Below are 26,746 nucleotides of genomic sequence, written 5' to 3' on the forward strand. Positions count from 1 at the left end.
AGACATCCGACTGATGTTAGGGACCTCCCCCTGCCTTCCATTGTGCAGATGTTCGTCGACTTCGGCACTCACACGCTTAAGGCGGACGCTCGGGGTGAGCAGGCAGGAGAGGATACATGGCGGGTGGCGGATGGCTATGTCCTGTGGTACACTAGGGTGTCTCACCCTCAGATCTTGCCACCTATTCCAGGAGATCTTCCGAGGCCTGCAAATGAAGAGCAGATCATTGCAGAGCAGTGGCAGCGGTATGAGGCGAGAAGCTCGCCTGACACCTATGACATGGTTAGTGGCGCTGTTGCCTACGCTGATGCGCAGTTTGGCCAGGAGGAGGTCATGAGCATGACCCCTCAGCAGTGGTTTGAGGCCATGACCCATATGAGGGAGCAGATCGCGCCGATTTTGACCAGGAGGAGAGCCCAGAGGCCGAGGAGGAGGCACCATCAGCAGGATCAGGACCAGTAGTACTATTTTCCTTTTTTAGGACTTATTTTTTAGTTTTAGTCTTTTGATGACATTGAGTTATGTATATTTGTATATTTGTATATTTCTACTTTGATGACATTATTTTTAATTTCATGGGCTTTTTTTACTTTGTTTAATGTGCAAATATAGGTTGCTTTGGAAGATTAACATTTGTTCGGGTTCTTCACTGGATCATCATCTCCATGATCATTAATTCATTAAAAACATAAAACATAAAAATAAGTTGATAGTAGGAAAAATAGGGATGAGAAACAATTATTTTGTTTCAAATAGTAGAACTTAAGAGAAAAATATAAATTAAATAGATCTAATTTATAGTAAACATTAAAGCTGATGACAATGGCTGGAAATGGTATCTAAAAATGATAGGTGCTGCACAAAGGACAACTCTTTCCATAGTTTCAGATCAAGAGATAAGAGAGGAAAAGAGAGTGTAAGGTGAAGACCTTAACTTGGCTCTTGAGAGAGAGAGGAATGTAAATACTTAGACTCAATGAAAATTAAAGTTTGTTCTTGTAACTTCATGTATTGATAATAAGCAATTTTCAATGAGACGTGATCGTTACTTTTTTCCAAGAGTGTAGTAGTAGATTTGAGAGAACTTGAGAATTTTGTGAAGTTTTGGATGTTCAGTTTTCCTCGGCAGTTAACTACCGAGGTTTTACTCGGCACTTAACTGCCGCCGGCTTCCTAAAAACTTCGGCAGTTAACTGCCGCCGGTTTCCTAAAAACATCAGTAGCAAACTGTCGAGGGGCATTTTGGTATTTTACTCGTGTGGCACAGCCAAACAACATGTGGGAACAGCAATTCTCATGAGATATAAAGCCATACTCTTTAGACATTATGTTTTTTTTTTGCTAAGTTGGTGTGCACAACTTAGAAAAAAAAAACATAATATTATCTTTAAATATTATGTTAAATACAAAAATATAACTTAATAACTTTTGTTGGGAATGAAAGGTGCTAAGACGCACAAGAAAATAAACTAAAAACCTCTGTATTAAACATAGAAGAAAATAAACACAATAATATAGATAGCTTGTAGCCCAAGTAATTGTTAGAGGGTATTTTAGTCTTTGTACTTTCTTCTTCTTTAGTTAGTTGAGTTAGTTACAAAGCTCATACTCACTTTTGTATATATAGGTGTGTAACACTTCAATGATCAATAAGAATTTTCCCTCATTTTGTTCATTTGATAATACTCTGGAAAAACTTAGAGAAGAAGCATCTGTCCTTAATGCACTACTAGTAAAATGACCAAATTCAAAACATTTATTACCTCCGTTCCTTTTTAATTGTCATTTTTTAACATTTTACACAAACCAAGACAATCAATAATTGTTTCTACTTTTGATGCAATAAGTTATACTTTTACTATAATGACCTTATTAATTTAACATCTCATTTCATATATTTCTCTCTCCGCAATAAATAACAAAGAATAATATTGGTAAAACAACATTTAATGATGCATTGAACTTTGAAAGTGACGGTTAAATAGGAACAAAAAATTTCTCCAAAAGAGACACTTAAAAAGAAACGGAGGGAGTAATTGCCAAAGTCTAATAATAAAAATAAACCATGTTTCGCCATAACATATGCAATTTTGATTCGTCTATCTAAGAACATGAATCCACTATGAATGTGATTTATCTTGGACACAATGGCAAACAATGATATCTCTATAACCTCTGCTTAGGTAAACTAACATGAAATAACATTTTACGTAAGCTAACATGTTTTAGTAAGCTTAGGTCTTTAACTATTTTCTCATACCAAGCTTAGACTTTGAAAATTCTAACTCGGTCTAGCTAATTTTCATCCCAAATTAAGTAAAGTTTGACTAAAGTTGTTGGGATAGCACTTGGGTGACATAGAAGTAGAGTTTAATCAAATATTATTTCAACCAAGATTTTAATTTAGATTTTCTCGGATTACCCTTTATTAGAAAACCACTTAGTTTTCTACATGATTTTTGACAAATAGTTTGCTATAAAGTTGAAAAACATTATTTTACCGCAAGCAAAAAAAGTGACTTTTAAAATAAAATTAAAAAAATTCTAAGTATTAATCAATAAATGGTGGATTTTAAGGTGAGGCCACAATTAAGTTCTTCACTTGTGAAGCACGAAAAAAACATCATTATATTGAATCAATGGTTCCCTCAAAAAAAATTATTGCACCAATGGTCTAGATTATTTGAAAGTAAAAAGGAGAACACCCATTACTTTCCACACACAACCCTACCTTTATTTTTTTTTTTCCCATTTGCATCCTTTTCAATTCACCACAAATATGTACAAGATTGGTCACACCATGTGCAATTGAATGAAGATTATGGATATTTTTGTTTTTCGGTTGGGTTTAATAGCTAAGATAAAATAGAGGTTTAAATTTGACCAAGCTTGAATTAAATTTCCATTTCCATTACCACTATGACAAGAGAAGATGCAATTTATTTGATTGTATGAATGTTGACGATAACACAGCTGGGAATTTGACTTGGTTTGATTTTGTCCCACCACCCTCAATTTGATTATAGTGTGTTTTTGTTTGTTAATGTTTACGTGTCTTAGATCTGTATCTTCTCATGTTGGGATTTGAGTCGAAAAAAAGTTACAGAGGATAGAGAGATATGGAAAAGAAAAATTGGATGTGGAAAGGAATAGATGTTGTCGTTTTAATTTTCAAATAACATCAATCTAATTTTTTTTTTTATCGATGAGGGACTTAATTGAACCTCACCTTAGAATCCACCTAGATAAATTATTACATGCCCATCACCTATTTTAATTTGTAATAAAAGGTCCAAAATATATATATATATTTTTTAAAATATTATTAAAAAAATGACTGCAAAATCATCTTTTTCTTACTTAACAATAGAGTTTTTGCAAATCAAACTAATATTAATTTTAAAATTTTCCATCTTCATTTCCCTTTTCCTCTCTTCACCAACTCCTATATATCACAATGAAACTGCAATATCCGAAAAGCCAATGACAAAATATAACAAATTATAATGTGTGTGTAAACTAAATCATCAGTATGAAATAACTACAATTTACAATTTCCTTTCCAATTTGCTAAATTTTAATCCAACTAAAATGTGGGTAAGGGGAATGAAACATTTCCATCAAAACACCAAGAGCACCATTTTACCTATGTATTTTTTTAACTTGGAATTGAAATATTCTGCCCCTAAAGGCCTGCTTTTTCTATTAAAGGTATGCCATTGGAATATGGCAAAACATTTGCCATGTACTCACGCCACTGAGGCCTATGGTGGGTATCCAATCGGATATTTGATGGTTGTCAAAAAATCCACCACGCCATTCCTCCATGGCCACCATTTAACATCGTTGATGCCAGCAAACCCTTTTAATCAAGTCAATACCCCGAAGACCGGGGGAGAAAGACCAAAATGGAAAACGGGACTATGCTAAATGTACACTTGTACAGAAATCTAAATCAAACACCCTTACAATTTATGAGGAAAGGAAAAAGCAGAAGATACAATATAGTTTCTTCAGCTAACAAAAAAAAACTGTTCAGCCAAGCAGATGTTATTTTGCACAAAACTCAGACTTAAATCTGGTCAGGTTCTGGGAGAATTTTTCCCTGTTCTTTGGGTCCAAGCTAAGTGTCACATCTTGCATAAGCTTGTCAAAGCACAGAGAAAGTCTCTGGTGTCTGTCCGGTGGCTGCACATTAATTCAAAGAAAATTAAGATTTTAAAACTTGTATTACAAGTAGAATAACTAAAGAAGAATCCATAGTACAAGACTGGTTAAGCCACTAAGACAGTTCAGGAAATTTTATTTTCATTAGTTTGAAAGCTTAAACTTCGTTGCAATGAAGGAACCATATATTTAACATAGGTAAGATTGTTGAGGCTAATACATAGTAATTTGAGAAAAAAAACTGAACAAATATATAAAGTCTATTTTTTGTATCGCAGTTGATTTTGTTTAATGTTATATAATTTAGATCAATTACTGATCAATTTATCTACCAAGAGCTCATTTTGTATTTATGACCGTGTTAATATAGTTTATAGAAGCCCATAATACTGCTAATTTATGCAATAAGACATGCCAGACAAAGCAAATTTCACATAAAGCTAAGGACTTACATATGAAGCCAAAATCTGAGCCTTGATATTTACAAACATCTGCAAGAAAAGTAGAAAATCAATGAGTCAGTATATACCGTGGAAACCACAGGATTTGTAGGGAGGAGTAAAAAAGGATCTCAATAATACTAGATTAGACAGATATGCATGCATTAATATTGAAAAAAAAATGCAAAACTACGAATTACGTCAAGTACTAATGTTAACTTAAGCCCATCAAGACTCTTAACCAAGATCAAACAATGAAAAGAAAAACTCAAACAATTCAATGAGAGGAAGAAATGCTTCTAATCTACTTAAGGATACATTTGATATTTTGAATACATCATGTTGAGATACTGAAAAGTTGTGACTGTTTAGTTTTATCTCCACTATTTATTGTATTGATTAATTGGGGATTAACTAGGAGACTCCTGCCTGTATAAATGAACATTCTCCCCACATAATAGGGCAACCTGGTGCACTAATGATCTTGCATACGCAGGGTCCGGGAAGGGGTCCCACCATTTTTGGTGTATTGTACGCAGCCTTACCCTGTTTTTTACACAAAGGTTGTATCCAACTTGAACCCATGACCTTTCAGTCACATGACAACAACTTTACCAGTTGCGCCAAGGTAACCCCTCATTCTCCCCACATAATAAGATATAATAAACATATTTTCAGTCTTACGACATTATAATAGTTGAATGAGATTCAAATACACACACACACACACATTCATCTCAAGCTGGAGCATATAAATCATATGCACCAAATTTATTGCATATATAACTTTGAATTATAATTAACATGATTCTAGTTTATAGAATCTGAAACTGTACGGACACTTGTGGTTTAGTCTATTTATAAATTTCCTATAAATAGAGTTTTTACCTTAGGAAACTTAAAGGCTAAGAATTGGTCCCTTTTGGGTTTGTGGCTAGGGTTCAAGAACAAGCGGCAAGAAGAGGGAACACAGAGAAGATCATGGCTCTGGTGTTGAGTGCTTATTGTGGGTTCCTTGAATGAGAGACAAAATCACCAAAAAGTGGGAACTTTTAGGGAAACTTAAGGGCTAAGGATTGAGAGCTATTGGGTGAGAAGCTAGGGTTGGGAAATACACTCTAAACACCTTGGGTAGAGAGATTTCATTAGAGGAATGATTGAAGCTTTCTCTCTTGTATTCTTGAGAGAAGGAAGAAACACGCCAAGATGGTTCACCTAGTTCTAGGTTGAATATTGTTGCTTGGATTTTTTGGTTGTTGGTTGCCATTGTTATTTGCTCCACATATCGTCTTGTTTGTTTTTGCAAAAGGGTTCGAATTCACAGCAATACTCTTAGAATTAGAGTTGACTCTAAGTCATCTCAACCCTACAAATCAGTCTATAAGGTGAAAATTGCCTCCCACTTTCAGGTTGTATCATGTCAAATGTGCTGTTCTTAACAAATACATTATATTAATATGGGACCTAGTTACAACAGGATATGCATACCTCTTCACTAATTAGTATCATACTTAGAATTGCTCTACCAAGAGTCCACTGATTGCCGCGGTCCTCCAATACAACAACCTCAAATAAGGTTCTCAATATCTGAGGAAAATATGTTAAGAGACAATTAATGATTAGGACACGGTGAATAACATAAGAATGCAAGAGAAGATTTTGGAGAAACAATGTTATATAATATATATAAATTTTAGAAATACAAAAAAAAAAATGGTAATCCCATACGTCAACAAAAATCACAAAAAGTACAAGTAAAATAAAAACACAATAGCAATAGCTTTGCATAATCCATCTAAATAAAATTTATAAAAATGCTACAAATATGAAACATGAAAAATTTAGGTAATACATTAATAAATAAGAGTCGTAAATTACAGAGACAATAATTATCATGATTTGTTTCTTGATTTCCTTATTTAATTAAGATTCTTTTTTTTAGTAGAAGATTAGGAGTCTTGTATACCTATAAATAGGGCTGCGTATTTAATCTTTTTTATATTAAGTTAATATCAAGTCATTGAATATCATATTACACAACTATCATATTCAAATTCCTTATCATTTCGCTTCTCCTTCAATCTAAAAGCCATAACTTCGACAAGATGGAAAAATTACTTAATAGAATAACAATTTGATGAACCCTTTGATTGATAAACTAAAAGCCTGACACTGACATGGTTATAACAGAAATCAACTATTGGGATTCAAATCAAAATGCAATGTAAGATTCTTAGCAATGTTTCCTCATAAATATAAGCTTAAAGATTTGTATATATTTGCGAATGATTTGACATTTGAAATAGGGAAGGTACTAGTAACGAGTATGTAATGCTATATATATTCAGCAATAACAAGCTTGGGTATAAAGAATAAATGACAAAATTGACTACAAGACATGCAATTGAGTCAATTTTTGGTGATGCTGTCTAGCACATCCCATACGCAATAGAGGTGGCAGAATTTGGCCACAAAAGTGGCAGCTATTGCCGCATCATTAATCTGAACACTATGGTTGCAGAATAGTGGCCACCAGAAGCTCGCACTTCCGTTATAATGCACGATTGACAATCTTGCAATTGCCTATTTACAAATTGTAAAATATAAGGAAACAAAGACGAATCTAAGTAGCAAGCCAACCACAGACTTACTCTAGAGAATAGCTCAGGGAACTCAGCAATCAGTCCAACGGCACTAAGAGCAACAGGTGAGGTAACTGACTCTCCAACAGTGACATGGTTGAAATAAAATGTAGCAAAGTTGTCAATAGCAGAGGCGCACTACATAAACAAAAGGAAATTCAATGCATCAAAGCAAATATATGGCATCATTAATTAAGTTGCGCTTAGTTTCCTTGTTCATAAGCATAAACAAATTGACATGCACTTCATAAATTAAAAGTCGTATTGATATTGTCATGACGATAGAGTTGAATTATCATAACCAAAATATGTGCAAATTTTCACAAACCTGAGATGATATTTTTTCACTCAAATCTTTAATGCCCAACTCGAGCGAACCAACAATTAGCATTAGTGCATTTTTATCTAATTTAAGCACAAATGACAAATGGCCATTGAATAGAGTCTCCAAAAACGCAAAGTAAGAAGCTGCAATCTGAAAAATAGACCATCAGAGAAAAATGTTTGAGTAGAATAATATAGAATGATCAACTTGTATTTCTTCACAATGAGGTTGTGCAAACTTATACACAAGAGAGAATCTCTCAAGAAAGGAAAAACATAAAATAAGGAAATTAAATCAATCCAAATAAATAGAGAATAATCAACACTCATCTTTAAGCTGGAGCATATATATCATATGCATCTAACTTGTTACATACATAATAAACCTGAGGTCCCCATAGAGATTTAGAGAAAACATCATTTAACTGATCATTTGAGTTCACTGAAGTGGTTTTAATGATGTCTGTTAGAAGTATAAAAGTATCTGATGCATTAAGCATCTTAGTGTAGTTTAGTTACACTTAGTTTAAGCTTTGCATTGCAAGCAAATGACTGTTGTCAGGTTGTGTACAATTGTCATACTACCTCAAGACTCTACATATACTTTGTATCCCTTGTAAGTTGTAACTTGAACTATAAGAAGAAATAACAGATTCAGTTACAGAGTTAGTTACAACTCTCTTCTCTCTCTCTAAGTTTCTCAAGCTTTTCACATTCATCAATGGTGATTCTTGTTTCTAACAATGCTAGAAAAAATCTTGTCTCCGATAAAGTGACAATCAACTTCTAGGTGTTTAGTCATCTCATGAAAAATCACATTTGAAGAAAAATACAATGTCAACTGATTATCACACATAAATTCCATAATGTCTAGTTCACAAATTTTCAACTCTTGTAACAAGCGTTTTAACCCAGTTGGAGATCATATCATACCCCAAGTTACATGGTTTAAATATCTTGGGTCCATAATACAAAAATGAAGGAGAAATAGAAGCATATGTAAATCATCGTATTCAAGCTGGGTGGTTGAAATGGATAAGAACCTCAAGTGTTTTATGTGATAAGAAAGTACCGCTTAAAATGAAAGGAAAATTATATCGGACAGCAGTTAGACCAGCAATGTTATAGGGTATAGAGTGTTGGGCGGTTAAGAACCAACATGAGAATCAAATAAGCATAGCGGAGATGAGAATGTTGTGTTGGATGAGTGGTAAGACTAGATGGGATAGGAATAGGAATGACACCGAGAGTTAGGGTAGCACCTATAGCAAAAAAGATGGTAGAAAATAGGTTTATGTGGTTTGGGCATGAAGTAAGAAGAGTAGATCAGATGGAGGAAAGAGGTAGACCTAGAAAAACTATTAGGAAAGATTTAGATGTTAATGAGTTAGATCCAAATATGGTTAATGATAGAACATTACGGCGTAATTTGATCCATGTAGCCGACTCCGCTTAGTGGGATAAGACTTGATTGTTGTTGTTGTAACAAGCGTTTTAGCCGTAAGAGTTCACAAGTAGTACGGGCCATAACACGATACTCGGCCTCTCTACTTGACCTTGCAACAACAATTTTCTTTTTACCTTTCCATGAAACAAGTTTCCTGGAATCAAAACACAATAACATGAAGTAAACATCCTATCATTCACGTCACCTGCCCAGTCAACATCTGAATATTCAACAATTTCGGTATGACCAATATTAGAATAAACAAGTCATTCTCCAAGCGACCCTTTAATACACCTCAAGATCCGAACTACATCATTGCAATGTGTTGAAATTCGGTGCCTAACTCATCCTTACAAAACCGGCTTGTAAGGTGAGGAGTGCCTCCTCTTTATAAACTCTTCTCAAGAATTCTATCTATCCGATGTGGGACTAAATCCACCCCATCAAAGCCAACACAATGAAGGTGTTGGAGGATGCAATTAAGGCTAACCAAAGGTCGCAATTTAGGCGATTAGGGGCGGACCACAATTAAGGCAGAATTTCCAACACAATGGTTATCAAAAGGTGAATTTAGAAATTGACTCACAACACTAACAACAAAAAAATATATGGTTTTGTCATAGTGAGGTGATTCAGTTTCTCAACTAACCTTCTGTATTTGCATGGGTTCAGATATGGCTCCCGCTGATTCCATAGAAGCTTCACATTGGGATCTATAGGAGTATCAACCGGTTTACAATCAAGCATCCTTGTTTCTTCCAAGATATCAAGAACATATTTTCTTAGAGATAGCAATATCCGCCGGTGACTTAAGCTACTTCAATCCCAAGAAAAGAACGCAATCGACCTAAATCTTTGGTATGAAAGTGGTTGAGTAAATGTTGCTTTAGGTCTTTAATGCCTTCTTGATCATCACAAGTAATAACAATATCATCTAAATATACCACAAGATAAATGACTTTGTTCAAAGATGAACGTCTAAAAAATACAGAATGATCTGCTTCACAATGAATCATGGCAAACTGTTGAATAACCTTGCTGAATTGTCCAAACCAAGCTCGAGGTGATTGTTTTAGACCATAAAATGTTTTTTGTAGTTTGGAAACAAGACTAGACTCGCACTGAGCTACAAAGTCAGGTAGTTGCTCCATATAAATCTCCATGCAAGAAGTCATTTTTAATAGCAAGTTGATACAAAGGCCGATGTTTCATAGCAAACATAGACAAGAAAAGACGAACAGAGGCCATCTTTACGATGTAATCCTGTTTTTACATATCGCATATAATCCAGTTCTTCATGAGCACATAGAAATTGATAGTCACTTTATTCACGAGAAGATTCTTTCTGGGCAGATTGTTGCATCTTTTGTGAACTCTAGTGATCAGTTACCAAGTCTCAATCTCAGGGCACCAAGAATATCTTATATTAATCTTCCAAGCTGGATGCATATGATATATATGCACCAGCATGGGGGGGGGGGAATATTTCCCTAATTCTTAGGCAAATATTTAAGATTGTAAATTTATTAGATTGATAAAGGCTCTTACTCTTATCCATATAGTTAAAGGATCTTGATTGTAATCCTATTAATATAAATAGACAAGGCTGAATCTCAAGCAACTCTTCTATACAGTCTCAGTGATCATGTTTCTATTTGCTCCCTTGACTTGTAAATTCCTTGAGAAAACTAGTGAAATATTTCAGATTCAACTATTACATGTAGGGTTTGATAACGAAATGTCCTCGTAACTACAGTTATATCAAAATTTACAACAAATAAACAAGAAACCAAGTCTTCTATTAACCAACAGAATAAAGAACATGACACAAAAGTAAAGTAATACCTTCCGAAATGCAAATATATCTCCCAGAGGAATTGACAGCATCAACTTTATAGTCATATCAAGAGCATCAAAGAGTGCTCTGTCACCATAAAGTTCAAATATACCGAAGTTGACAAAGTTCCCAGATAGTGCTGCGAGCAAAAAATAAATATTAGACAAATAATCCTCATGGGGTAATGAAAATAGGATGCTCTCAGTCTTGTCAAATGCAGATAGCGGAAAATAGTGGATTGTTATACAAATAATACTATATCGTTTACTCTATTGTATTTTACTTCAAGCACAAAAAAAAAAGTACATAATGTTAAATAAAACTGAGAATCTATAGTGCCGTCTCTAGCAATTCACATTTCAGACACTCAAGCAACTAAGTTTCAATTGCTGCAATTAGTCTACATGTATATCATGACAAAATTTACACAAGGATTGGGTGAAAAATCATTCCACAAGTTAAAACCAGCAAAAGATATTTAAATTATAATAGAGTAAGATGATTATGAAAAGTGGTAGAGAGATGATGTCTCTGAAAAAATGAATTTAGCATTTGGTGTTTAGGTTTAAATCGCTAACATTACATCTACCAGAACCTAGATAACTTCATGTGTCTGATAGAACAGTTTATCCACTTCATCACATCCTTGATATCAAAAAAGAAAAATCTATAGAAATATAATAACATATTACAGTAAATACAAACCTCGTACAAGAATTATCATACAAATCGAAATCCCCTTGTATTTGGATGCATACATGTCTGCTTTATTAGGAAGAGAAATAATTCTTGATCCATATGCAACAATCAGTTTACTGACTTCTCGGAAAAGCAGTATTCCATTAGGGGAAGAAGAATCAAAAGCCAATCGCTGGGATTTGTTCAGGACTAGTTCAGCAACGAATTTCAACAATGGAGTTGTTACCTGCATCAAGTTATTGATATCAAACATCCCTCCAGATATGGAAACTAAAATTTAATATTCACTGGAAGATTTACAAGATTAGCTATTTCGACATGAACTGTTTAACGGCTACATGATATTGCCAATTCCTATTGCAATTTGGTAAAAGGTGAGCAAGGATTTCACCGAAGGGATTCCAAGTCAATGAGGTTATGCAATTCTAGTACTGGATTCATGGCATCCCCATTTCCATTTCAAGTGACATTGACCTTACCATTTTCAGTGGACCCCACAATATTTTGTGGCAGGGCACTTCTCTCCTTTGCATGCTACAAGGTATTAACCCTACTTTGAATTATAATCCTAATATTAAACCTGATTATGAAGTTAACACATGATTGTCTACAAAGGATGATGGGAAATATTAGGGAAGTAAATAAGATTGATGGCCACCAGGCAGATATCAAAAGTAGATCAAAGTTTCTCGGTAGTCCAACCTAGATAGCAAATTCTGGACAATAGCACACAGGGGCCTACCTCGAAAACAAGTTTAGAGGTATAGCCCATTGCAGGATGGCTGCAATTTGAATATGTTTATATATATATTCAATTATTATTAACAATACAACATACATCGAAATAGTTTTATACTACGTATATACAATTATTTTTTATAAAATAAATATTTATGAATACTAAATGTCAACACACACACACACACACACATTCAATTATTATTAACAATACAACATTCATCGAAATAGATATATGGGATGTATCAAATGAGAGTAGGTGTTATCGTGAGAGGTGAGAGCATTAAATAATGGCCATACGATTAGAATAAAGATTTATATTGTTCCTATTGTGGTGAAATTGTTCCTAGAATCCTATTATTATGGGATGGAATTGATTTTTTAATAAAAAATTTAAATAATATTCTATAAATAGATAAAATTTGTAACTAGAATAATTTAAAGGGTCATGTTAACCGGTGCCCCCGGGGCACTGGTTAAGGAAACTAAAAAGGAAAGTTTTAAAGTGAAAATAACACTTTTTATGCTTTTGAGGAGTTGACAGCATAAGTTTCAATGCAATACTTACTACATTTGATTCCTTAACCAGTGCCCCGGGGGCACCGGTTAACATTTTCCTAATTTAAATAAGGGTATAACTGGGAGACAAAAAGCCAACCCAGAATCATGTATCCCCCTTATATATAAGTATAAATTATTATTATTATTATTATTATTATTTTTATTTTGAAGAAGCTAAACCAGCCCACATAAATTGGCACCGGAGAGAATCAAACCTGAGACCTTAAGGAGGAGCACACTCCAAGGACCCAAGCTAACACCACCAGACCAACCCAAGTGGGTTGTTATTATTATTATTATTATTATTATTATTATTATTATTATTATTATTATTATTATTATTTGTAAATCACACCTGTACGATTATTATCAAGAAATAATTTTCAGTAATTTCCATTTAAGTGTCTCCCATTGTTTTCATTTTTTAGCAACTATCTATTTGATCAACTTTTCCTATTGAAAACATAATTTCTGTTCTTACCTAACTAAACCACCTACTGCCAATTTATCAACAAAAAAAATGGGAAAGTAAAATGCGAGAAATACAAACTTCATTATGTACTCATTAGAGTAGGAATCTCAACTTTAATTCAAAAATTAGTTGTAGTCATATTTTAAATGCAAAAAATTTGTCATGATTGATAACGCAAGACAGTTTGTTAAGGGAAAATTAAATACCAGACTCACCCAAAAAACAAAAAGGCATAATGATGCAATGACAAATTATATACAAAATAAAGGCAAATTAAGATGACGATATTATTCCTTGAATTGCATCGGTTACTTTGTGATCACCCAAAAACCATCATCAACTAAAAAATATGTAGCATACCTCTGGAATATCAGCATAATGTACAAGGCCTTTGAAAAGAATGGGCATGTGTGCAGGATAAAGCCAATCAAAGAGGAATCCATATGTTCTACGACTGTTAATATGCAATCCAAAGAAACCAAAAGGAACTAATATTTTAAGTACAAAGAGAAATGGAAAAAGCAATAAACAAACAAGGCCTCAGAAAATAAAACAGACTTTCTACCAACCTATTAGTTGCCATTGCTATTCCACGAAGATCACGCATCAACCCAATAAATGCATATTTCACTGCATCTGATTGGAACAATGCATCAGGTGTTGAATTCAATCTACCAAAAACCTAACACAGAAAAACCATCAATCAGAATGCAACAAATAAATGAATAAATTAGCAGGATAAATCAATCAACGATAAACTGGTAATGCTAAACTGTAAACTGCATACATTATGCTGGACATATTTTACATGAATAAACAAGCTAGGTATACGATGGTGCCACAACATGTAATAGGAATGATTTGAAAAGCCCACTTGGAGAGGGAAATGCTGAGTTGGCAAGTTAGTTCGAGAGTGGGAGGTAAAATACGCGTAAAAGGGGTATATGAGAGGGGGAAATGAATTATTCATGGTTTTGGGTTTACTTAGGCTTTGAACTTGGGCAGAGGGAATTCTAAATTCCTCTGAGGAGCATTGCTTTGGGGTCCAGGAGAGATCCTCTAGTAATACATTTCCTTATCTTTCAATCAATAATATAGTATTTTCTTTCATTTGTATTTGAGTTCATAACAATTGGTTCATAGCAATTCCCTCTCTCACACACAACTCATATACCCCTTTCACGTGTATTTTCTCTCTCACTCAACTAATTTGCCAACTCAGCACTTCCCTCTCTAATTGGGTTTTCCTAATCATGGATCCTATCAACATGTATCAATTGTTGCATAAGAATCTCAAGATGTCAAACCAATCAATAAAAGGATTAAGTTTTTCTAATCATGGATCCTATCAACATGTATCAATTGTTACATAAGAATCTCAGGATGTCAAACCAATCAATGAAAGGATTAACTAGACAGTCCTTTAAGTTTGGGGAGTTAAACGAATTAGAAGCAGTTATTCACAAATGGCCCATAGTTGAAGGGATGCACTAGTCTGTATATGTGTTTTGATTGATTAGTTGTCCAAAGACGTCAACAGTGTCTGGTGTAAGGAAATAAAAAAATTACATGCACAGAAATCAGATGAACAACTTTTCAGAAGATTCATACAGTCAACTCAATTTCATAAAAAGGATTTGAAGAAAAGGTAAAATTACATCTTTTAAAATTCAACATTGCACTTTCTATTGAATTGTAATGGTAAACAAAAACTACCAACCTGTAGGAAAGGTTCCATTGAAGATTTGAATTTCAACTGGCTATCTTCCATGAACACCAACATGCCAATAGTATAATACAGTGTTGTTCTGCTGCGGAAACATTCCCAATTTTCTAAAAAAGGGAATTGTTCCCTCTGATAAAAAGAAAGAAAAGTTTCCCTTAGAACTTTGATGATATAAACAAGCATGCAAGTAAACATAAATCAAGAAATCAAGTTCCCTTAAATCAGTGCTTTGTATTTCTATCACATCATTATGCACAAAATCATATATAGTGTAATTATTCTCTTTTTTTATTCCTTGTACTGTATAACTTAATTAAGTATGCAGTACAAAGGAGATCAAAAGTGTATCTCATATTTAATGGTTAGAAGCAACTCACATTCTGATTCAAAATTACGTGCTTAACAGTATCCAACTTAAGAAGCAGCTTTCCTGTCATATATCTGCAGAAGCAAAATCCGTATCAAATCAAATAGACAACATCCAAAAACGTAAATAATACTCCAAGGAAGTTGAGACAACCAGACTAACCCCGATGCCATTTCCAGGAAGAGAGTTAATGTATGATCAATAACCTCTTTGCACTGCAAATAAAGTTTCCATGTTATGAATTCAATATTAACAGTAATGGGAAGGATTACTGAAATCTAAAATTCACCACCTTTGTGTAATACTTGAGATTAGTAGCAATCTTTCCTACTATAACATTCATCAGTAGAAGATGATCATGGAGTCCAAGAAGTTCAGATAGCCGGGTATATAACTGCTGCAATTGCCATCCAAAATTGCAAAAAAATACAATGGTTGAACTCTCTAAAGAATATAAGAAAATTGAAAGAAAAATATCTCCCAAAGCATTACCTTGGAAGAAAAAACAGCCTGGTCACCAATATAACACCTTCTAAGATGTTGTAAAAAGGTTAGTATAGCTCGATCAAGTCTTTGCTTGCTCACATCTCCATACCTCTAAATTAATCCAACAGTATGAAGAAATATCAAAACACAAAGCTAAGGAATAGGAACAGACTTTAGTACTTCAAGCAGAAAGTCATAGAGATACTTTAATCAAAGGCAGTTATAACTTCATGATATATCATCAATAAAATGCACAATTGAGAAGCAGGTGAATTGTGTATTATTTAAATTCTTGACCAACTTTGTGAAATGGTTCACATCAGGGCAAAAATATAATTCAAAATCATCAAATGTATCAAATGGACGTGGACATGGACAAGTATTGTATCATAGAGATATTTTAACATATATTAATTTCCAACCAAAGGAATATATATAGGTCAATTTGAAAACTGGATAAAGCTGCTTGCAAGTAACTTCATCATAAAAAAGATGCAAAAATGGAATTATGCAAGCCTAAAATAGAATAGGACTCAGATGAAAGAAAAGCTCATCAGTAGGTTAATAAATTGGTAGAAAATCATGCAAACACCTCGGTAGTGGGCTAAATGAGTTGAGCTACTCATGAGCTTAGCTAGTTAAGCACTTATTCAATATGGTTTGGTTCATCAAACAAATTAGCTCGAGTTCAAAGTTAGGTTTAAATATTTAAATGAGGCAAGCTCAAACTTCGTAGGCTTGACACTAATAGATCACAAATAGCTTTTTTATATAACTATTATCTAAAGAATTGCAACTTTGCTTAATATTAAATTATTATTTTACACTATGGAAGAAAAGCTCATCAGTAGGTTAATAAATGGGGAGAAAATCATGCAATCACCTTGGTAGCAGTCTAAATGAGTTGAGCTACTCATGAGCTTAACTAGTTAAGCACTTATTCAATGTGGTTTGGTTCATCAAACAAATTAGCTCGAGTTCAAAGTTAGGTTCAAATATTTAAATGAGGCAAGCTCAAATTTCGTAGGCTTGACATTAATAGATCACAAATAGCTTTTTTATATAACTGCTTACCTATAAAAATAGACATGCTAACTATGTTGGCACCTCAAACTCTAACAATCATTTTTAGCATACCTAAGTATGTTTAAGAAAAGAAATGATTGCAACATAGAAACGCAATAGGGGAAGACCATACCTATTATGGTAAAAGTCTTTACTAATGAAAGAGGGAATCAAATCCCACCAAGTATAGCAATCACCACTAGCCCAATAAGAAGCTAATTTGTAACCAAAAGAATTGCACTCCCTAAAAATATGAGAAACTATAAAGCACCTGCTCTTAGTGAAAGACACGTTTATGTTGGGAGAGTTTGTAAACTGTTGTCTATGTATATTGTATATAGGCTAACCATAATTATGCTATAACGGTAATTGTAGTCAACTTTGATCTATGCGTTTATTACTTTTCATCTATATGGAAACCTCTTTATGTAGTTTGGAATGGATTGCACTATATACCTTTCTTTTTGTCAATCAACACGGTATACAGAGCCTCAAAACTTTGTAACCCTCCATTGTGTATACTTGGAGTCTCGCACAGGAAATCTTGTTCTGTGGGTTAGCCATCTAAACACTATCATTACATCATGCCTGAAAAGTCCAATCCTTACCGCCACAACCAAAACTTTCCAATGAACTTTTCCTCTAAAACCATAGCTTTCACAACCTTAAAGTAAGGCAGACCCGGAATCTATGCAAATTTATGATTCTACCAGAGTTCACACAAATGATTGTATAAGCTAGTTAACTTGATTTTGATGCCTACTGTCATAATCCTGGATGATTCTAAGGCAACTTGAGGGGTTTAAAACCATGGTCGCCCCAGTGAGACAGACACAATCAAACGGGCTTTACGAATAATTACTAAAGCATACTGCAGAAATATAACATGAAAGGAAAACCCAATACTGTGTGGATAAATTAGGAATGTTATCATTTTATTGGTTTATAGGAAGATAGAATCCTGGAATTTATGTAATAATTATTCTTTCCCTTTTATCCTTCCTTTCTTATTTTCTGGGATTCTATTCCTTTGATTAAGCGATTTTTCTTGGTTAGTAAGACAAAAAAAAAACATATACCACGGGAAAGATCGTGCAGCTTTTCAAATATTTTAAGATACACTAAATTTTATCCCTGAAAATTTATATACCTTATTGTGAACTCCACTGTCAGTAATATTTATCAATTGCAGAACACATGCTGAAATCTCCGCATCGAGTACTTCATGTGATTCTCCACTGTAATATAGAAATCATAGATAACTCAACACTTAATTTCCCGAAAGTGCTTAGTTTTCATTAACTGTTTAAGCAATTACCTAAAACCAGACATCTGCTTTGTCTTGAGTATTGCAGCAACTATGTGTGTGAACCAAGCAAGTTTGGTTTCTGTTATAGAAAGTTCATAACTATTCATGGGGATTGGAAGATTTGCTTCCTTCTACACATATATAAAATAAATATAACAAAATTAGCCAATTGTACAATAAAACTTTAAAGACTTTATGAAGAACAACCACTGAAAGAATACCATATAGCTTTGTATGATGGGCTCCACTATCTTCATTAAATACGAACTGCAACTTTCATACTGAAATTCAACGAATCAATAAAGAACTCAATAGTAAAGATAGTTATTCAAAGCATAAACTTCGTGATATTCAAAAATATAATTTTGTACATGAAAACATGAAACTCAGGAAAAGCATCAACCTGAAATCTACAGAGGTAAGGAAAAAATTCAAGCTGATCTTGAAGCACTTCAACATTGTCAAGTGGGTCTTCACCAAGTTCATCAGATAGTTCAGACTGTAATAAACCGATGATTTAAGGTCAAAGTGAGAAAAAATACTTCACTCACATGCCTATCTGTAGAAGAGTATAAAACATCTGACCTGCAATGAATCAAATCTCGATGATACAAAACATTCTATAATTTTAGGGACATATTCCTCTAGCAGGTTAGGCTTGTCACTCTTGAGATATCGCACAGACGTCGCTGATTTAGACCATAAATTTAGAAGGTAGTAAACACTGCTTCCAGCCCACTGAAAGAAAGAAAAAAAAAACACAATTATTAAGTAAACTGTTGGTTGAAACTACGAAAACAATCCAGTGGGCATCCTAAAGTTGAGAAAATAAAGAAAAAAAGAAAATGAAAAATGGAATTTATATTAGTTTATGACACCCTACAATTATTTAGAATGTCTGACATACAGCCCTCTCTTTCACCAAACAAAATGTATATTCAGTGGCCCAAGGCAACATGTTAAATGGTCATAGAAACATACCTGCCAAGACTGCAAAGATTTTAATGTAAACTCTGCTACAAAGCGTATCCAATCACTATAGCCTTCAGCATTCACAAGTTCTGACAACTACAGCAGAAATAAATAAATAAGGAAGAACTAAGAGAATGTCTTCATTTTAAAAGGTAACTAGACCAGTCAGTATTCATGACCAAGATATTATGGTCGAGTTATTTGTGTATACTAAAGTGAACTAAATCAAGCAAGAGAGATTAGGAAGTCGGAAGTGAAGACAACAACGGGTCACCACAGTTTCCATAACCTATTTTCCTGATCAATAAGCAAAGTTTATTGGAGAACAAGGTAACAACAGAAAGTACGACATGGGAAAGTGTCAAATATATTAAAAATATTTTAAACTTCAAAGTATCTTGATGTAGCTTAGAATAATTTGGAGTATCTTAGATTATCTTAGCATTGGTTCCTATATTCTCTCACATTTGGTAGTTTGCTTCCTTAGGTTGGAAGCCTGGTATGAAGTACAAAGAAAGGTTAATGATCTGTCTTCTATAGCACATCCAACATATTATCTCATCAAGTATGAGTTGTGTTATTTGAACATTTATTTATATGACAACTTTTGAGACAACCAAAATTTTATAAAGAAAAGGAGGTATTGGGACAAAAACCAAAGCAATAGAGAGAAAGTAAAAGCATAATGTAAGTAAGAGAGAAAGTTGTCACAAAAGTTGTCAAAAAATGGTTGTTCAAATATCATTTCTCATCAAGTATATATCAATTTCTAAGAATGAAGTTTCAAATCTTGATTGAGTATCTTAGACTATCTTAGCATTGGTCCATATAAATATGCAATTTTTTCCATTCGTCTCTGTTAAATTATTTTGTTTTTAATCCTTGCAAATATACCACTTTTTGCTTAGTCATTGCTATCTTATTTTAGTCCATGTAAAATTTGTTCATGTTGGAATTGGTCCCCGTAATATGTGTGTAATATTCATTTTAGTCCTTATGTAGCCCATATTGGGGGATATTATAGGGATCAATTCCAACATAAACAAACATTTCAGGGAAAACAAGGACCAAAAACAAAACGTGATATATTTGAACGACTATGAACATAAACAAAATGTAGTATATTTGTAGAGACCAAAAACATATTTAAACCCTAAGATATTGTTAGTACTATTAGTATCCATGAGATATTATCCAAAATGTATTTTACAGGATTCTTTCCTTGTTTCCTTTCTTAGTTCATTCTATTTCCAAATCTTGAGGAATTGGTTAGGCCAGCCTCAGGTAAATATGTTGTACTTTAGCCTCATTCTAATATAGTGAATATACAATATATTCAGTCTCAAGTGTGATACTTACTTCAGTAAGTCTCAAAGGATGCATATATTGTTAAAAAAGTTTAGAAAAAAAAATCAGTCTACAATTAACGGAAACAGGCATAAAGATTATCCGAGATACAGAAAGAACCAGTAAGAACATTTGACTCACCTGATAATTTATTTTAAAGCGGCCAAGAAGCCGACAAAATGCATGATAGTTATCATGATCAGCAAGACCTGCTTTACAATGAATTAAAGCATCGGTTATGTACTAAAAAATGTGTATGTACACAACAAGTCCAAAAATTAGCAACATTCTAAGTCTTTTCTTTGAACTGTAATACTTAAATAAATTAGGCTCAAGTATATTTTTCATCCCTACAAAAAAAAAAAAATATATTCCATCCCAAGTTTTATCATCATTAGCACTTTTCATTCCAAAAGGACTATGGTGATGTGGCAAACAGATTGCCACATGCCTTCGAGAATCTAGACACTCATCCTACATGGTGTTGCAAATCATAACTCCCCATCCACCAACTCCATCACAGCACATTCCCCGCAACCTGTTTTAGCACAAAAACAAAGGCTAACCGATTTGCTGAATTGCTGCGGAATGTCTGTAGGATTGGAGAGCCATCACAAAAAGTTAATAATGATTCCATCCCAAGTTTTATCATCATTAGCACTTTTCATTCCAAAAGGACTATGGTGATGTGGCAAACAGATTGCCACATGCCTTCGAGAGTCTAGACACTCATCCTACATGGTGTTGCAAATCATAACTCCCCATCCACCAACTCCATCACAGCACATTCCCCGCAACCTGTTTTAGCACAACCGATTTGCTGAATTGCTGCGGAATGTCTGTAGGATTGGAGAGCCGTCACAAAAAGTTAATGATGATGTGATTCTGAGACTTGAAACTTTTGGGATATATGGAGATGAATCAAACCCATGACCTGTGCTCGCTTCTCAAACAGTGGAAGCAAACCCTAACATTTAATTCAGTGATTGAAACATCATTCATTGATGTCACCGTTTTGGGAGAATTTTTCTAAAATCAACGGCAGGGGCTGCACCCTTTCTTTTTGGGGTTTTGGGAAGCATGGTAAATGATGTGTAGTGTTACGTTGGATAAATATTGTGGAAATGACATCGTCATCTTTGACATATCATCAATTAACAGAAGTGATGTAACAGCAAGGTTGGGAAGTGCTAACAGTGATGAATCAAAGATGGAAAATTGATAAAAACAATTAGGGACTGAAAATGAAGGGACTTAAATTTCCATGAACTAAAACATAATTAAGAAATAAATCAATGCTAATGATGACATTTATATGGCTATTTTCACTTGTATAATGAATGTTAGTGACCACATACATTCTAACACTGATATGCTGCTGTTTCTATATGGAATTGTTTATTTAGCCTTTCTGGAGCATAATTGGTGTTTCCTACTTTCCTCCTAGATCCCTAGACCAATTTATTTATATATATATATATATATATATATATATGTGTGTGTGTGTGTGTGTGTGTGTGTGTGTGTGTGTGTGCATGGGCACAATATGCAGGAGACAAAAATAAGTTTTACCAATTCCAGTTTGTAAAATTTCTTTGGTGCCCTGCATTAAGTGTGACAAAAACTTCAATCTGGCAGCATCATCCGAAAACAAAGATCGTCTAGAAGAAGCAAGGCGCACCAAGCACTCCAATGCCTGCATGTTATCAAAAAAATAATGTCAAAAAATCATAATAAACAGAAGTTTCTTTACATACGAATGGATAAAGCAGACTACCATATTTAAATTTAGAATTTTGCTATGAAGTTAGAAATCAAGAAACAAAGGCCCCTGTAGAGTTCTTTTGAAGAACACTAGTAGAAAGGGAGTTTATTCGTCCCTGCAGTTTATTGATTGAAAAAGGTAAAAGGTAATTAAGAGAGAATACTCTCCTTCAATGGAAATTCCGGTCAAAACTACAATTGCCAAAAAGATCCCTGAAAGAGAGAGAGAGAGAGAGAGAGAGAGAGGAAGTATTGTATATAGACACTCCTAGACAATAGGGCCCAAAGATCCAAAACAGAAAATATCCTAAAAAATAAACTAACTTATTACAAAACAAACTAACAGAATCCCTAATTATCCTAAACCCTGATAGTCTGATAGAATCTGGTACCAAACATGGAGATTTAATAATAATAATAATAATAATAATAATTGACTTTTATTGTTGATAGAATAGGATTACACAATAAATTCCCAAGAAATTTGAGAGCCTTGGTTCTCTCCCCTCCAAGAATTCGAGAGCTTGGTTTTTCCCTCCCAAATAATCACTTTCTTGTAAGTAAATTTATCGAAATCGAACAATAGTAGGAATAAAAATAAATCTAGACAGGTCTTTCAGACAGCATTTACAAAATAATGTATTCAATAAAATTTCCTAGAAGGCATTGACTCTCGTATCATAGTAAACTAACAGAAACAAACCTCTTTTGAAAATGGTTGGTTCATTGTATAATAATCAAAAAATATCTGCAATGTTGATGAATCTTCAAGGACAGGTTTCCAAGTTAATGGAACCTGTACAGACAATTTGAATTGCAAATCAAGAACGGCAAACCAGGGGAAAGTAGAAAAGACAACCGTCTATTAACGAAGGAATATAGATATACCTGAACAGTACCAATCTCATCTGAGCTTTCATCATATGCTGTCCCCATAAAATCAAATGATAGGCAACTGAGGGAAAGCATAAGAGACAGTTCCTGCAACTTGCTCCCAGCTAAAAGTTTTACATAAAGCACAATTCCAAAAGTCAGCATGAATCAGTGTAATTACTCCAAAAAATGAATGCATGCAATGTATGAACCATCATATCAAATATTCAATATAGAATATACCATCTGCTTTTAACTTGAAAAGAGAGGTTAATGATATCTGGAATATCAGAAAAAGGGATTGATCCCTAAAAGAGCTTGCAATCCTACGATGACGAGTAGCATGTAATCCAATAGTGTGCTGAAAATGAAGAACACAGAAACGGATAAGTAACAACGACACAACAAAATCATCAGCTAAATAAAGGTACACAAGTTCAAATCAAATATAACATGTGGTAGGTCACCAAAGTAACATTAAGAACAAATATGACACGTGGTTATCATTCTCTGGTTGAACATATCAGTAACATCACTAATCAGTAGAACCCTTCATAAGAACAGATTTTACGGCTACTTTTCCTTTCATTAGTTAAGCCAATAAAATCCAAATTAACTATATACAAATTAATTATTTGAATATTATTCGGAAACCTGTTCTTTTCAACTGATATATAGCAAGTGCACTGTGTCTTTGTATAATGTATAGCCTGATATTAAATGATAACTGTTTGTTGAAACATTAAATATTAACACAAACCTGATTTATCTCGGAAACAAGCTGATTCAATATCCTCAAACCTATAGCATAATGACATTGTGCCTGCCAAAAGCATTGACTATGTGAGAATAAAATTCAATGCAATTAGAAGTGAAATAATACAAATAGAGAAGACTTACAAAAGATGGGAAAACCAATCAAAAGAACATAAATCAGAACAAAACAAAACAAAACAATTTAGAATAAAATAATCCAAAAATCCTAAAGCACCATATGCCAGAAACAAAAAAGAAACTACGGAATACATGTCCAGGAATCAAAAAATATTCCTAATAGGCGACAGTTAGTAGAACTTCCTTCTATCAACATTGAACTCTCCGCATTGCCAGAAAACAAAACTGCACTACCAAAATAAACTAAGCACATCTTGGCCAAATACCTATATGAAGTAAATGAGCATCAAAAGTATGTAGATAATATTTGACTGTATGAAATTCAATGTTTGGCTTTTCAGGGAAAATTATGATGGTAAGCCAAATATCCTTCATATAAACACGGTGTTACAGCCTATAGCGGAAGTATGGCGGATATAATGGGTGTTGCGGCCTATGGTGGCTGCCACAAAACCCGCCATGGCACCACCATAGTGGAAATTTGACAACAATGGATAATATTGGGTGTGACCCGATTCTTCTAATCAGTTCAACATATATTCGAAGAAGTAAAGAAGGTAAGCTAAAGTTTTGTGGTGGCAAAGTGCAATGTTTTTAAACTTTGCTGCATTTAGGTGAACTATACGGCATCTAAAATCAACAGTCAGACTCAGAGATTTTCAGAAAAAAGAGAAACAATAAACCAAAAGCATTGGTTAAGAACTAATATAATGTAGCCATTAATGTATGAAATATGGTATAAAAGTCATTTACACATTAAGTAAATGCAATGTACTAAAATAAAAATGGCTGTAAAATATAGAAAGTGGCATGTTCACATAGATGTAGCTCTCTTCTAAACATATGCCATGTCACCTGACTCAGGAAGTTTGTTGCCTCTTTAACAACCTCCCAGAATCTTTCATCATCTAGCCACCCGAACTTCGTAAGACGACATAAAAGTTGAATCAATGATCCAAGCACAAAGGGCTCCAGTTCAGGTCCTCTGCTGGCCAGATAGTTTATGAGATAGTTTCCTTCAGAAAAATTGCAGTTTGATCAATATGGGTAAAAAAAAAATAGCAACTATAAGTTTAAAAAATGACAGCAATACAATCCAAAATTATGAATACAAATTTCACAAAAGGAACCTGAAAAGAAAATAGGAGAAATTTTCCCTAGGAGATTAATTCAAGAACTGAGAGGGTAATATATGCAAAATTATGTGGCATCAACTAGACTACTAATATTGACTGTGTCTAATTATGCAGAAATCACACTTGGTAAAACCAGGTTAGGAAAATGGACAAATAAATCCCCTAAAATATTCCTAGTTATAATGATATGAAAGCAAGCAAAAATATTACGAATATCAATCCGGAGCTGTAACGGAAGGTTCTTCTCTGTGACTTGCTTCAACAAGCTGGAACTAGCCAACATCAATGCATATGGAGAGGAGGTGTTATCGAGAACATATTGGCACTGTGAAATGTAGTCAGCATTTGAGGAGAAGCATTTGAGGGTACTTTCAGCATGTGCTCGCTCAACAGAATCCTGCGAGTTATAAAGCCTCTCGCACAATGCTTCCAATTGAGCTAAAGTCTCCATTCTTCACTGCTTAGGAAGTGTATCCAAGAATTCAGACGAAGTCAATTCTTCTCGATTTTCCACGTATAAACAATATAAATCTACAAGTTTTCATGTGAATTGAAGAATATATTTAGAGGTGGAAACACAAAAGAAAAGTAACATAAAGTCAGTGAAAACAAAAGCAATATATCGAAAGCATGAGCTCTTTCAATGCAAATGATCGGACAACATTGAAGTCGATGAAATTGGATCCATAAAAATAAAAATATTAAATGTTTACAGATTTACAAGATAATATTTCAAGTCTGAAACTGTTAAATTACAAGAATAGTCTAAAATACAAAGATAGGTGAGCATAAAAGGATGATCACGAGCAAATCCAGCCACTGGTCCAAGAAAAATGATCCTGAGTGGAGAAAGAATACGTCAAAATACTATTCATTCATACATAATATAGAATCATCAACTAAAGTAAATAAAACAGGTATGGTTCACGAGTCACAACACGAAAAAATCAATTGTGATTCACTAGCATTTATGAGTAGCATTCATCCATCAATCCCATGAAGGAAGACATTGAAAGAAACAGCGATATCGAATATAGTTGAAAGATAATTAATGAGTGATTGAAGTTGTTGTCCTAACATGATAATTTATTGAAGAAATCTAAGTATAAAAATTCTACAATGAATGAATGAATTTTGAAGTTGAAAATTGAGCAAGCATGTTGGGGTTTTGTAAACCTAGTTATGTTTGGATTGAAGTTTATGACTACAGAAATTAATTAATTAATTCATCTACCCTAAAATGAATGATTGAATCAATCGAAGTTTATAAAATTTGAACACTGACGTATGAAAAATGAAGAAGATTAATGTGGATGATTAAATACACAATCATACAATACAATGATATGAACATAAATAAATAAATAAATAAGATGGATTAGTTCTTACAGTTACAGATAGGAAGCTGAAGCAACAATGGCGAAACTTTGAGGACTAAGGTGTGTGTTGTTGTTCTCTCTCTCTCTCTCTAATTTCATGA

The 26,746-nt window shown here is 33.7% G+C and overlaps 1 protein-coding gene across 7 annotated transcripts; it reads right to left on the reverse strand.

Annotated features, from left to right (window-relative positions):
* Positions 1-3,471: 3,471 nt before the first annotated feature.
* On the reverse strand, positions 3,472-26,746 carry LOC25483289 (exportin-7). Of its 7 annotated transcripts, none has more exons than XM_024776111.2 (30): positions 26,656-26,746; positions 26,041-26,105; positions 25,477-25,797; positions 24,986-25,146; positions 23,997-24,059; positions 23,480-23,597; positions 23,252-23,361; positions 23,067-23,159; positions 22,172-22,295; positions 20,741-20,811; positions 19,262-19,348; positions 18,866-19,018; positions 18,684-18,779; positions 18,502-18,561; positions 18,290-18,411; positions 18,122-18,209; positions 15,913-16,017; positions 15,713-15,817; positions 15,583-15,635; positions 15,431-15,494; positions 15,048-15,182; positions 13,897-14,009; positions 13,688-13,781; positions 11,563-11,782; positions 10,866-10,996; positions 7,578-7,724; positions 7,259-7,387; positions 6,096-6,194; positions 4,620-4,658; positions 3,472-4,188 (listed from the first exon to the last, which is right to left on the reverse strand). In XM_024776111.2, the coding sequence occupies exons 3-30, from the start codon at positions 25,715-25,717 to the stop codon at positions 4,051-4,053; spliced, it is 3,159 nt and encodes a 1,052-aa protein (XP_024631879.1). In that variant the 5' UTR covers positions 25,718-25,797; positions 26,041-26,105; positions 26,656-26,746; the 3' UTR covers positions 3,472-4,050. The 7 variants fall into 7 exon arrangements, with proteins under 7 accessions (XP_024631879.1, XP_024631876.1, XP_039690947.1 ...); XM_024776108.2 differs by having other exon boundaries at positions 26,023-26,105; XM_039835013.1 differs by having other exon boundaries at positions 15,713-15,814; positions 20,741-20,808; positions 25,477-26,105.

Source organism: Medicago truncatula, chromosome 1 (genome assembly GCF_003473485.1).
Source record: "Medicago truncatula cultivar Jemalong A17 chromosome 1, MtrunA17r5.0-ANR, whole genome shotgun sequence".
Lineage (NCBI taxonomy): Eukaryota > Viridiplantae > Streptophyta > Magnoliopsida > Fabales > Fabaceae > Medicago > Medicago truncatula.